Genomic DNA, 14,146 nt, shown 5'->3' with positions numbered 1-14,146 from the left:
CCGCCCCCTTCCCTCCCTCATGCAGCCCAGCGCCTTTGTACCAGCCCCCCGGGACCTTTCCCCTGGAGCGAGTCACAGCCATGCATGCCCAGCCCTGCCTTCTCCTTACCGCGTGTTCTCCACTTGATGTCCATTTCGGTCGCTCAGGGACAGGCGCTCTCTGCTCCTTCTCTGTGGCCCCAGCAGCACCAGGCATGTGGACTTGATGGGGTCCCTGCCCAGGGGGCAGTGGCGGTGGTCAGGATATTGCCCAGCCTATATTGTGGCTCTTGGCTTTTTTTTTTTTTTTTTCGGTTCTTGCCCACCCTCCCCCCCAACCAAAGCATAATCTTGATTGAAACTTTGCTTTCGGAATTTATAAGCTCAAACAGTCACTCAGATCAACACTTGGCTAGTTTCCCCAAAGCATTCTTGAGGCATAAAGTTTCATTCCTGAGAAATATGAGTCATTGTGGACAGATAGGCCTGAGTCAGCCAGGCCATATCTTCTCAGGGGGGCCTTGCCTCGGGCCGGTTGCCTCCAAAAGCCTTTCCTATTCCAAAGGACGTTTCCAAACCTGTCCCCTTAGGGTCCTCGCTATTCCTGTTTTATCTGATGCTCAGGTCTCCCTTCCTTGCAATACCCACAAAAAAAGGAATACCTCATTCAGTACTGGATTTGAAGCAGTTATTTGTGCCAGCCTGTAGATTTCGTCCTAGGTAATCTGAATTCTTTTTGGCCTTCTTAGGACTGCAGGATACGCTTGCTCTCTGGAAGTGTGTCCTCACCCTCCTGCAGAGTGAGGAGCAAGTCGTCCGAGATGCAGCCACGGAAACTGTGATGACCGCCATGTCACAGGAAAACACTTGCCAGTCAACAGGTACCTTGTTCTTATCTCTCTTCAATGCCTACAGAGCTCTTAGACAGGAGTTGACGCATTTTCTGTGAAGGGCCAGAGAGTGAATCTTTTAGGCCATTCAGTCTCTGTCTCAACTCTGCCATTTTAGTGGGAAAGCAGCCTAAGCAATAGGCAGACAAGTGAACATGACTGTGTTCCAATAAAGCTTTATTTACAAAAGCAGGTGGCTGCCCAGATTTGATTTGCTAGCCACAATTTGCTGCCACCTTCTCTAGGACATTATAGAGAAAAACTGCTTTCAAAGATAAATATCTATCAGTACCTTCTCTTGGTCACATGGTCATCCTTTTTAAATAAGGCCAAGTCTGGATTTTCAGTGTGGTTACATAATCCAGGAATTACAGATCCATCATTTGGTTCCTCCGTGCATTTCAAGTTGATCCTCCTCATGTCTTGGCTCTTCATTTGGTGGTGACAGGAGGCCGGAGGGGAGTGGAAAGAGGAGCAGCCTAGATGAGTAGTTCTGAGTTCATAACCACTCATAATATGAGCGTTTTTAGAGCTCTGGGCCCTGGTTACCTGTATGTGAGGGCAAGTGCTGTGGAAGCAAAAGGGAACTCCAGGCTAAAGACAGAAAATGGACTGCTGGGTAGAAGGGACAGGGCTAAGTGGAATAGAAGCAAGGTCACACCTCTGAGCAAATGGCCATATGGGAAGGTGACTGCTCTGGTAGACTTGGATTCCCTGCATCTGGGGCTAGATGTCAGGAAAGATCTCTGGGCCAGCCATCCCAAAGGGGAGAAGAATACCATTTTGAGGTAGATAGTCACAAGCTGAGCAAGGAAGTTTACGTTAATGGATATCAGAATGGGAGGGGAAGCAGCCATACAGTGTTGGTACCTGATTCGGGGTCCCTCATTCCCCTGGGTCACCTGATTTGGCCACCTGATGCAAAGAGCTGACTCATTTGAAAAGACCCTGATGCTGGGAAAGATTGAGGGCAGGAGGAGAAAGGGAGAAGGATGAGATGGTTGGATGGAATCACCGACTCAATGGACATGGGTTTGGGTGGACTCCGGGAGTTGGTGATGGACAGGGAGGCATGGCGTGCTGTGGTTCATGGGGTCGCAAAGAGTCGGACGCGACTGAGGGACTGAACTGAACTGAACTGAATTCCCCTGGGAGCTTCTTCTGGAATGTGTGAACTTCCCTATACCTGAGTCCTCTCTTATAATGGTCTGGTCACTTTTCTCTGCATATGTAGAGGAAGCTAGTGTGTTAGTAATCTCCCATGATACTACTGAAGTTTAGCCAGGATCAGCTTGGCCTCTCAGTGGGAAAACCTTCAGTTTGGCCCTGCAAGCATTGTGCAAGCAGCCTTCTCCCATCCCTGTCCCAAGCTTTCAGAGTTCCTCATACCCAAAATTCTGCCGTTAATGATTTGTTCCTTTTTCCAACTGTACATGTTCCTTAGAAGGATACATGGAGCACCCAGCGAGTGCTCAGTAAGCATTTGGTAGAATGTAATACTCATTAGATTACTGTAGGACCGACCCTCTCATCAAAGATGGGAAAGATCATTTCATGCTGTAATTCATAAGTGGACTTCTTCTCTCCTAATCTTTAGAGTATTTGCCCTACTACTTTGATTTCTTTCCGAATTTTTCCAAGTTCATTACCATGTTCTCCCTCCTTTTGGTTTTTCTCAAGAAATAGAAATCAGTAATTATATATTCAGTGTCTTGCATGTACAGTTCCATGTGTGAAAGCCTTGAGGGGTAAGTAATGTAAAAGGCTACTTGTCTTTGTATTCCCCATCTTGATCTATAAAAGATGATTTGAGGTGCGAAAAAAGACAAGAATCTAAAATGATTAAATGTAATATGTTACCCTGGACCAGATCCTGTACTGGAGGGGTGAAAAGCCATACAGAAAGTGATTAGAATAGCTGACAACATTGAAATATTGTCTGTAGATTAAAATCAATATTAAATTTCCTGAATCTGATAACCGTACTATAGTTTTGTAAGAGTATTTTTATTCTTAGGAAATGCACATCTGAAATATTAAAGTGGAGAAGGGCACAGTGACTGCCACTTACTCTGAAATGGCTCAGAAAAAATAAAACTGTGTGTGTAAGTGTTAAACACAAGTAGTTGCTATACTTGCATCTTTTCTGTATGTTTAACATTATTTCAAAATAAAATGTTTTTTTAAAAATCCAATTCCACAACTAGAAAAGACTAATACAGTATATATATTGATAGATCATCTGCCTGGTTATCGAGTATTCCGCCCCCCAGTGTAACTACTTCCACGTAAATTATGTGAAAACATCCTGCCCCACCTCCACCTTTTTTAAAAACTCATTTTGAGTGAATTTTGCATCCAAAAACTCAAACCCAAGCCAGATTCCTCACATTCAGAGATCCCAGCAGCATGACATCACTGTGTGAGGATATCGTTCACCGTGTCCCCGTGTGTTCCCTGTTCTGCCTGATAGCAATGCTTAGACAGAACTCCATAATGCAGCGTGGTTTTCTTAAAAAAAAAAAAAAAAAAAAATGCACGTCTTTCTGCTTTAGATGGAAAGTAACTGAGGACTGGGCACCACCACCCTGATTTTTCACTCTAGTCAATATTTAGCCAGCTGATTCACGAGAACAGTATTGTCTTATTTTGACATCTCTCAAGGATACCAAGCAGCTGATGGTTAAGTTTTCACATTCCTTCAGCATACAGGGGTTTTCTAGCATACTCTAGCATACTCTGCTACTGGCTTGCTCTTTGGTGTTCCAAGTTAATTACTACTACTGAGTCTTAAGTACATTGAAAAGGGTGGTGGTGGTTTAGTCGCTAAGTTGTGTCCGACTTGCGTGGTCCCAGGGATTGTAGCCCACCAGACTCCTCTTTCCATGGTATTTCCTAGGCAAGAATCCTGGAGTGGGTTGGTTGCCATTTCCTTCTCCAGGGGGTCTTACTGACCTTGAAAATGTGCTGTGTGTGTTGTGCTTAGTCACTCAGTTTTGTCTGACTCTTTGCAACTCCAGCCAAGCTCCTCTGTCCATAGGGATTCTCCAGGCAAGAACACTGGAGTGGGTTGCCTTGCCCTCCTCCAGGGGATCTTCTCAACCCAGGGATCGAACCCAGGTCTCCTGCATTGCAGGCAGATTCGTTACCATCTGAGCCACCAGGGAATTTAAAAATACACGTACATAATTTTGTCCTCAAATCAGTGGTTTAAAAAGTGCCACAGTAAAATAATCATATTAAATGAGGCTAATATTTAATGGCTTCTTTGAGAAGGCTAAGTGTTAATTCTTCTCCTCCTAAGAAAGAAAGAAACCATGAGGAGTCCTTGCCACTGAGATCTCATCCTGTAAGTGACGGTTGGATAGGGACAGAAGGAGCTCTGTGCTCATACTGACAGCCTGTTGGGGATGTGGAGAAGTTGGGGTGCATTTTTTTTTTCATTTATTTTTATTAGTTGGAGGCTAATTTCTTTACAATATTGTAGTGGTTTTTGTCATACATTGACATGAATTAGCCATGGATTTACATGTATTCCCCATCCCGATCCCCCCTCCCACCTTGGGGTGCATTTTGATTGTGGGGCCTGGGGAGGTTCCTCAGAGTGGAGCTGCCCAAAGCAAGGGATAAGCTGCACACAAATGAGAGCATCTCAACACGGAAGAAAAAGCTGGAGCCAGACTTGAAGTTGAGGGCAACTTGAGAGCTTTCTAAGGAGCAGCTGGTGGATGTGTGTGGCCAGAACACAGGCTGAGGCCAGGGGAGTGGAGCAGAAATCAAAGCTAGAAAGGCAGGGGTGGCCACCACATTTGGATGGCTTTGAATGCCACGCCAAGGACCTCTTCCTATAGGTGAAGGGAGACTGGCGAGGGCTCAGAGGAGTAATGCTGCCAGGAATGTGGACCTGAGGAGCTCTTTCTGGAAGCCTCGTGTGAGATGGATCAGGGCTGGAGACGCGTCAGTGGGGGTGAGACAGATCAGCCGGGAGCTGGTATCAAGCATCCTCGGGCTTCCCTAGTGGTTCAGACGGTAAAGAATCTGCCTGTGATGCCCAGGTTCGATCCCTAGGTTGGGAAGATCACCTGGAGAAGGGAATAGCAACCCACTCTAGTATACTTGCCTGGAGAATCCCATGGACAGAGGAGCCTGGTGGGCTAATGTCCTCATGAGCTGCCTTCAGCAGTGATGGGATGGAGAGAGTGTGGGGCAGACTGAGGCGGGTTTGGGGCTGTGCTCGTGGGCGGTGGGAGAGAAGGGAAAGCGGAGATGACTTCAAGGCTTCAAAGCTGGGAGGTGTCCAAGGGAGGTACCTGAACACGCCTCTGGCACTGTCAGAGCACTGGGACTGTAGCGTTCCAGGAAGTGAAACTACCGGGAATCAGGAAAGGCATGTAGAGGCCACAGTCACCGTGATCTGGGACAGAGTATTCCTTAGGCCTTGGAGCATCGGCAATGGAAAAGGAGAGGGCAGAGGGGGATCTTTATCTGCTGGAGGAACAGCGCGCACTGTTGGCTCTGTCCTTCCCTCTCCAGTACGCAGCGCAGTGCCCCTGGGAGGCCCAGCACTCCCTCACAGAGCAGCTGCTGGAACTGGTGGCTCTGGCTAGAAACCATGGAAGAGGCCTGCGTGAAACCAGTCACTGAGCACACAGCTGCCTTGAGGTGGAACTTTGTGGTGTGAATGAGTTAGTGATTCTGCAAGGCCTGGAGGACATAACTTGGTGTTTAGATAGCCCTCATGAGGGTGGATTTGTTGTTTACCTTGTTGCCTGCTGAGTTCCACTGTGTTCCAGCCCGTGCTCCACCCAACATGGTCACCTGGAAAGCGGAACTCCTCGGCTGTTAATAACACTCTGAGCACCCCTGAAGCTCCCTCAGCTTTGGACGTGAGGAAGCCCCATCAGCGGGACCTGCCCCACCGATCGCTCCCCCTCCCCTCTCCACCAGTCACAGCATGCTAAGAGGAACAGAAGAAATGGCGCGTGTGGTGTTTCTTGTGTGCGTGCATGCTAAGTCACTTCAGTCATATCCCACTCTGTGACACCATGGGCTGTAGCCCAACAGGCTTCTCTATCCATGGGATTCTCTAGGCAAGAATACTGGAGTGGGTTGCCATGCCCTCCTCCCGGGAATCGAACCTGCGTCTCTTACATCTCCTGTGTTAGCAGGTGGGTTCTTTACCACTAGCACCACCTGGGAAGCCCTGGGACTCAAGAGGAGGAGATTGAAAGTCTCAGGAGGGAAGAGACAGTGTTCGGGCAGGACTGCAGGTGGGGCTGCACCTCACTCCTGCCCCTGCTCTGACTTGACATCAAGCCCTGAAATGCTCTGGAAAGTGCTTTCATGGCAGATGCAGGAGACACTAAAGGCCATCGCCTGGCTGCTTCCACTTCCTGGGCTCTCCGCTTCCACCCGAGCAGCTCACTCACTTCTGTCTTACAGATTCATACCCCAGGATTTCACATCTGAGCTCATTTGAACAAGCGCTTCCATATGAGGCAAAAAATCCCAGCCTGGACACTATTTAAATTGGAATCACTAGATTTGTGTGATTCTGCGTGAGGCAGAGCTCTAGGTAGAAGCAGCAGAGGAGGCACTTGTGAAGATACAAACTTCAACAGCCTGTTTAGGAGGAGAGGATGAAAGGCACCTTCAAAAAACAACACACCCAGAGGTGTAGAAGATGGCCAAAATTCAGCAATTTGAGGTTATTCCTTAGCCTTTTAAAAAAAATTCTATTGAAGTGTAGTTAATTTATAATGTATTAATTTCTTCCATGCAGCAAAGTGATTCAGTTATACATACATATATTCTTGTCATCTTCTTTTCCATTGTGGTTTATCACAGGATACTCTGCTATATAGTAGAACCTTGATGTTTATCCATCCTGTGTATGATAGTTTGCATTTGCATAGCCTTTCTTTTTTTGTAGAACCCTTTGTCTCTGATACAAGGTCTCTGCTGAGTCTCACTTGATACAGTAGCGTCAGACTTGAAAACTCTAGGATAAGAGGACGGAGGGTCTGACCTGAGGGGTGCTGCCGAGATGCCTGAATCTAGAGGCCTGAGGTGGAACCCTGCATGCTCACCTTGCAGAGGAGGTGCTCACTGTGAGCCGGAGGAGATGCAAGGGCAGGGGGTGGGCTGAGGTGCTCGAGCAGGCAGGGGGCTGGCCTCCTCACCTTCTCTGGCTCAGGATCTCCCTCTATCCCTCCTCTTCCAGCTTCAGCCAGGGAATGCCACCTGACTCAGAAGCCCTCCTTCCTTTCCTTGTTTCTGTTTATGAGATTCAAAAAAGCTTCTGATACCCAACAGTCTCTTTGGTTGATGCAGGAAAAGAAAGAGGCCAGTTAACAAGGAGGTCCAGACCTCAAAACCACTGTCAGTGTTTAGGTTCAAGAATGATGACTGCAAAAAAAAAAAAAAAGAATGATGACTTCTTGGTAGAAACTTTTTTTTCGTTTTTGTTTTTTTAGATATAATTGACATAAAAGGCAGAAACTTTCTTATGAAGAGAGTGTTATAAAAGAATAAAGGACTTTTGGGAGAGAGAGACAGAGACAGAAAGGGAGAGAGAAGTGAGCACACGTTTCCTTGTGGACATGAGCGATGGGTGGTTCTTTTCCTTGGAGTACTGGCTCCAAGGAGTTCTCATTCCTCCCTTCCACCACGTCCCCACCCACAAAACAGTCATAGAATGCCTGCTCATTCTGCCAAATAGAAATGTTTAGGGGTGACACCCTAAATCCCACCTTCTCTGCAATGCCCCCCACCTTCTAAGATCTCCCCTTTTTCTGAACTCCTGCAGCAGTTTGGTTATAAACAGCCCTTGATTTTCTACTCTTTTATCATTTGCTCTTTCATACACTTTAGTTCTATCTTCCCAACTCGCCCACGAGTTTAGAGACTGTCTTCTGTTAGGTACACAGTAGGTACTCCGTTGGTGTTGATGGCTGATCTTCCACAATAGGCCGCCTACCAGTCGATAGTTGTGTCAGCAGTCGTGAGTCCCCTGAGGATATTAGAGTGCCCTTTGAAGCAACGAAGCTCCAGAACAGGCAGACTGACCCTCCCTGCTAGGACTGGCCCACGGGGCCATGCGTGGTGATGTTCATTGCTTCGAACAATCTGGAGAGGCCGTCTTTGTGCATGACTCACCGTCTGGGGCTCATGGGGTAAGAGTTGGCAGCCCCGCCGGACTGTTTGGTCCTTCCTCACTCACACCTCTTGGGTTTGAGTCTCAGACTGAAGGGCCAGGGAGCCAGCCTGGGGACTGTGGGCCGTGGCCCTGGGATAACCAGGAAACAGTGCCGGCGCCTCCAAGCTCTGCATGAGGGCCAAAGAAATCCTAGAACACTGATGGAGCTCAGCAGGGAGGTGGAAGAGTATAGACAGGAGCAGGATGTAGAAAACTTGAGACTCAGAGGTGAGAGAACTAGGCAGGAGGCAGGTGGCCATAGTCTATTTGTTGGGCTAATTGGAAACAGTTACACAGCCAGGGCAAGGTGAGGAAGAAGAGAGCCGACGCCTGGTCAGTTTCCCCCTAAACATGTTCCTCCCCCGACCACACACACCCCACCCCTCACACATAGACACGCACATGCTGTCATCACCACACAGAGCCCAAGGGACCGCATGAGAAGTGTGAACATGGCTCACACGCTCCAGCCCTTGAGCAAGCCGGGAGGGAGCCTGGGTCACTGTGACATTGCAAAACAGCCCTGCGGTGACCGCTCCATCAGCAAAGCCTGAGGCCCACGGGCTTCGTGCTGAGTCACAGACAGTTCCATCCTGGAACGTCCGGAGCCACCCCCAGCCGTGTGCCCAGCGGAAGGCCCTGCCCTTTTCCCGTTCCTGCAGGTTCACAGGGTCCGGTCCTCTGGGTCTGGTCTCCCTCCTGCCTCGGCCTCCCAATAGCTTCTTTCCTCTTCTACTCAGATACGCTGTCTCCAAAGTGTCTCTTCTGTTCGGAGGCCCCGGAGACTGGCCCCAGCCTCCATTTTAGATGACCTTTAAGCCCCCAGGAGTGTCATCTCACATGCAGGTACCAAGTCCCTGTTTCTCGAGAACAGTGACCACCACCCTAGAATTCCCCTCATAGCTGCCTCCAAGCCTGACCTAAATGCCCCTGGGGACAAGCTAAACTTACTTGCCTCTCTCATTTCTTGTGCGTATTTTTAAGTTCTGAATTGTTTTCTCACTCCTCCTCTTACTCCTACATAGATAAACCACAGGTTTTTCTTTTACTATTTAAGTATGAGGCCAGAAGTGATGCCATCACGCATATTCATCCAACAAATATTTGCAAAGTGCCTGTCCACAAGGTCTGTTTCACGTGCCAGTTCAAGCCACGAGGATCTCTCACCTGGACACCGGCGAAAACGTCCAGCCTGGCCTTCCTGCCTCTGTTCTCATCTGCCGGCAGTCCACAGTCCCTGACATTGTTGAAGGGCCCTTCTCAGGGAACAGATCAGAGGATGTTGCCCCCTCCTCAGACCTTCCCTTCCTTCTCAGAATAAAACCCCACTCCTGAAGTAACAGACAAAGCCCTCCCCAACCTCACCCCTGCCTCTCTCTCCAGCCTCATCCCCTGTTAGGCCCCCTCCCTCTCTCTTAGCTCCAGCACCCTGGCCTCCTTTGGGGGTCCTATGGCTCACCAAGCCTCAGGGCTTTTGCACTAGTTGGGCCCACTGCTTGGAATGGTCTCCTCTGGTCCCACACGGCTGACTCCTTGTCTTGTCAATCTCAGCTTCAGTGTCCTGTCTGCAGAGATGCCTTGACCACCCCACCCAGTGTACAGTTTCCACTCAATCATTTGCTGATACTTCACCCTGCTGATTTTATTCTCTGCATGGTTCTTGGACCGTCTTATTATTTTACTGTCTACTTACCTTGTTATTTGTCTCTCTCCACCAGAATAAAGGGCTTCCCAGGTGGCGCTAGTGGTAAAGAACCCACCTGCCAACGCAGGAGACGTAAGAGATGGGAGTTTGATCCCTGGGTCGGGAAGATCCCCTGAAGGAGGACAGGGCAACCCACTCCAATATTTTTGCCTGGAGAATCCCATGGACAGAGGAGCCTGGTGGGCTACAGTCCATAGGATCTCAAAGAGTGGGACATGACTGAAGCGACTTAGCATGCATGTACCAGAATAAAAATTCCAGGGATTTAGGATTTTTGCTTGCTTTGCTTGTTACTGTATTCCCAGAACCGGGTACATAATAGATGCTCAACAAAAATCACTCTTGATGATCAATGGAGTGGAGGGATGTACAATCACAGTAGTTAAACCCAATAGAGGTTAGTATTTTTAGAAACGACTTAAGGTAGAAGAGGTGGAGCTGTGTGGATGCTGGGCTGTGAAGTTGCCCTGAGATGGCGGGTCCTTGTTAGGGTGGGTTAACTCAGCCATAGTTAGACCCACCTCTTCTGCAGTGGCAGGTCCTGGATTAATTCCCCCTCTCCCTCCCATCCCATCCTGCCCTTTACTTGAGCAAGGGTTTCATCTGTGGGGGCCCCTGGGTCAAGCTTGGGGCTGGCCCTGGGAAGTGCCCAGCCAGGGAATGCCTTTCAGTTGATCATCAGGCTCTGGTCAGTGGGCTGGGACCTGTGCCAAATGAATCCATCTGGAAGGCAAACATTGGTGGCTGCAGCTCTGAGAATGATGGCCCTTTCTTCCTGGGGCCCTTGTCTGGCTGTGTAGGCCAGGGCAGGGTGGGCCAGCAGGGGAGGAGAACATTTCCCTCTGGAGGCTTCTGCTTCATTTTACCTTTTGTGATCTTCACAGCCACTCTGTGAAATAGTTCGCTCTCTTCTCCATTTTACTATCTTCTGAATTTCTCTGAAATTCAGAGAATTGAGGTAATGGACCCTGGGTCTTGTGGGAGATAAGTTTCAAGTTGGAATTGGCTAAGTTTCAAGTTGGAGCTCAGGTTCCTGTGGTGACAAAGGCTTTGCACTCAACACTTCTAAGACAGGAAAAGGAGTCTAAGCCGAGCCTCTAGGTTTGGAACCTAGGAGTTAATAGAAAGCGGGCATTGGGAGTCTTCTAAACTCACTGCTGTGTTTAAAAAAGAAGACGCTGGACTCATTACCCAGGAAAATGGATTGGAGACCCAAGACTTCAGATAAACAAAATCTGTCCTAGAAAAGGGAATAGAAGTTGTGGCGGCTGGGGCAGTTGCAGCCAGATGTGGCAGGAGGTCCTTGGTGAACTCTGAGTGTGTCCCCATTTTCCTGTCCTTCCTAGAGAAAAGGAATCACACAATCTGAGGGTTTTAGAGCCTCTACTTAATAGTTGGGGAAACTGAAGCTCAGGTAAATAAATGATTTCCCCAGTGTCACATAATTAGTAAGGAAATGAGGCCTAAAACACAGACCCCCAAGACGCAGAAAAGCGCTTCTCTCCACTGCTCCCCAAGCCATTATTAATTTATAGAGACAAAGTGACAGAAATGTCATGTGCCCACTGAGAATAATCCAGACTTCTGGGTTGGAGAGAACCCATCGAGGGTAAGATTGATGCTGTCGCATAAGGCAGAGGAAATGGAAGGTTGCCTGGAAGAGAGAGCTTGGAGGAACTCCAGCATCACAGGGGTGGGAAGAACAGAGTGTTCTGTGAAACCAGGCATCTCCCAGCAATAAAACCACACCCTGCCGTCAGCCCTGAGACTGCACGGCCTTGCTCCCTCCCGGGCCTTCTCCCAGGACCATCTGGATGTCCATCTATACTGTCAGTAGGTTCCAGGGAAGGAAACACAACAAGTTAGCAATTGCAATGCTAACTCCCAAGCAGACCGCTGGCATTGCCTGGGCAGAGGGCGAGGGGAAATGGCTGTTGAAGCAAAGTAGCTGAGCAGGAATTAGTTCTGTATTTTCTCATTTATTCCTTCAAAACTAGCATGCTTGATCAAGGCAGGAGCCCCACACACCCACCCCAGATTCAGTGGACTAACCTAGCAGAGCCCCAGTTAGCACGTACCAAATGCCCTTCCCGTCGTTGCTGTCCCAGGAAGCCTGGGCTCCTGACGTTCACCTGCGTCTCAGTGAGTGCGTCACTGGCAGCCACCCCACCTGATGTGCAGAAGCAGACGCAGACTAATGCTCCGGTCTTAAATCAGAGCAGGTTACCACCACCACGTGGTACCCTGCCTCCACCTGGTTGCTAGGGTGATGGGATTGTTTCCATGGCCTCCCAGTGACTAAGCCTCAGAGGGACAACAACCGGCTCCTCTAAAGGAAATGACAGTCATTTTTGCATCATTTTGCCTCCCCTGTTGCTGCTCGTGGAAGCCAGCTCCTAGGGCACAAGGTGACAGCCCCACGGGTAATGATGAACCCACAGTCTGGGGCTCAGGCCATATGGTGCTGGTGTGGGTTTCATCTTCCCTCTTTGTCAGGGCGAGCCCAATGTCCTGTGATCCTCGTTCTCCTGCTTGTGGCCTCAACTCTCCTCTTCTGTGCTTTCGTTCCCGACCTCAGGAGCTTCCACGTTCCCCCGAGAGGCCATGTCAGGATATAAGGGTCCTGCGTGCACCCGTGTGTGCAGTCTTCCGTTTTGAAACCTGGGCCAGTTTCATGAGTTGGGGTCCCTTCTCTGTCAGGGATGACCAGAGATGGCCTGCATCTCCATTTACCCCTGGACTGCTTAGGATGACTGAGGCCAGCAGCACCCCTAGCTTCCACCTCAGCTTTGGGCCTAACTTCCACTCTGAGAGTACCGAGCCCCACCGAGTACTCTCACCGACAGACTTGCCAGAGGACATCTTCTTCTGGTCCCAGCAACCAAAGGATTGTCTAACGCAAACTGTTACAACATAGCTACTACCTGAAAAGTCACGTCTGGCCACCACGCTAGCCCCTCGTTCCTCGCATCCTGTCAGAGACTTGTAAGGCCCTCATCCTGCCTATGAAACCCTCGAGCCGTGTTCTCAAGTCTCTCAGAGCGATAGCCTGGTCTTCCTTGACTCTGCCGCTCTTTTTTGACTTCAGGAATCCATGTAGCAGGAGCTGGTGTAGACAGAACAGAAGGGGAGGTGGCTCTGGTAGTGGTAGGGCATCTCCAGGAGTGTTTTTACCTGTGTGCACAGGAAAGGTGTGTGTGTGTACCTTTAGATCATGTATGGGTTGGTGTGTTATAAATCCGTATGCCCCTCAGGGTGGCTCTTTGTAGACCCTACACAGAAGCAGTTAGGAGATAAGCGTATCGAGAGGAGTTCTGAGGAGAGTGGGATTCTAGGAGATTATGGTCTGGCCAGTTTTCTGATGTATCAGGATTGAGGAAGGAGGAAGTGTTCCCACCATCATCTAAATGAGGAACTCCTCACTGTATGGCAGTAATTCAGCTTTTCCAAAGTGGTTTCTCGTGAGGCTTATCCACAGGAGTGAGGGTGAAAGCATCAGGTGAGAATCAGAGACAGAGGCTGGCCTTGCCGGCAGCTCACCTCCTCTGTCTTTTCCTCTCTCTCTTCATTTCCTTCTCTACCCTCCCCCCACCTTCAGCTGAAGTGCCCCAGTGACAGGAGCACAGTTAAAGATCTTAGTTTGGGGCCCATCTTAAAACGGACTTTCTAAAGTGTTTTCTTGGAGTTTCAGACTGGAGAAAGCTGACGTATTGGCCAGGGTCTAGATTTGGCACCTGTAACAGACCCAAGTGAAAAGCAGCCTAAATGAGTGAGTGATGTGTCTCTCCCTTCTCACAGAAAGGCTAGTGGACGGCTGTGAGGCTCCACCATCATCAGGGACCCACACCCCCTTTCTTGGTGCCCTGCCAGTGTCGGCCTCAACTGTCCCTCTCCTGGTCCAAGACAGCAGTTCCGGCTCCCACTGCCACATCCGCCATCCAGTGAGCAGGAGAGAGGGAGTCACAGACAACACTTCCAGTGGCACTCCATCAGCCAGGACTTGGTCGTGTACTACATGGCTCAGCATAAGAGGCTCGGAAATATGTCGCCTGTGCAGCTGGAAAGTCTGTTCCTATATACGGAGGGGATGTTGATTTGGGGAGATGGGACCATCACGTCTCACCATTTCCCATCTTCTTGTTTTCATATCGATACTAATTACCGAGTTCCTGGAAAGTTCTGGCCACTTGCTAATCGCCAGGGACACAGACATAATTAAGATAGAGCCTCTGGCCTTAAGCTATTGGGAGTTTACCCTCTCAGGTGTTATTTACTTAAAATCAACAGGGTTTCCCTGTATTTACATCCAAATTATTTTTTTTAGCAGCTCATATGGCCAATTTTGTGAGAAAAGGAGGTTAATCAATAATCCAC

General features: G+C 49.1%; 1 protein-coding gene across 5 annotated transcripts in view; it reads left to right on the top strand.

Annotated features, from left to right (window-relative positions):
• The window catches only part of THADA (THADA armadillo repeat containing), a 326,765-nt gene that overhangs the window by 277,546 nt on the left and 35,073 nt on the right, over positions 1-14,146 (top strand). For all 5 annotated transcript variants that reach the window (XM_043468439.1, XM_043468440.1, XM_043468436.1 and 2 more), the window contains one exon: positions 729-860. In XM_043468439.1, the coding sequence (XP_043324374.1) occupies positions 729-860 (132 nt within the window). The remainder of the gene's footprint in view (positions 1-728; positions 861-14,146) is intronic.

The sequence above is a fragment of the Cervus canadensis genome, chromosome 5, assembly GCF_019320065.1.
Source record: "Cervus canadensis isolate Bull #8, Minnesota chromosome 5, ASM1932006v1, whole genome shotgun sequence".
NCBI classification, from domain to species: Eukaryota; Metazoa; Chordata; class Mammalia; order Artiodactyla; family Cervidae; genus Cervus; species Cervus canadensis.
The sequence above is the reverse complement of the archived record's forward strand: the minus strand, read 5'-3'. Positions and strand labels throughout refer to the sequence as shown.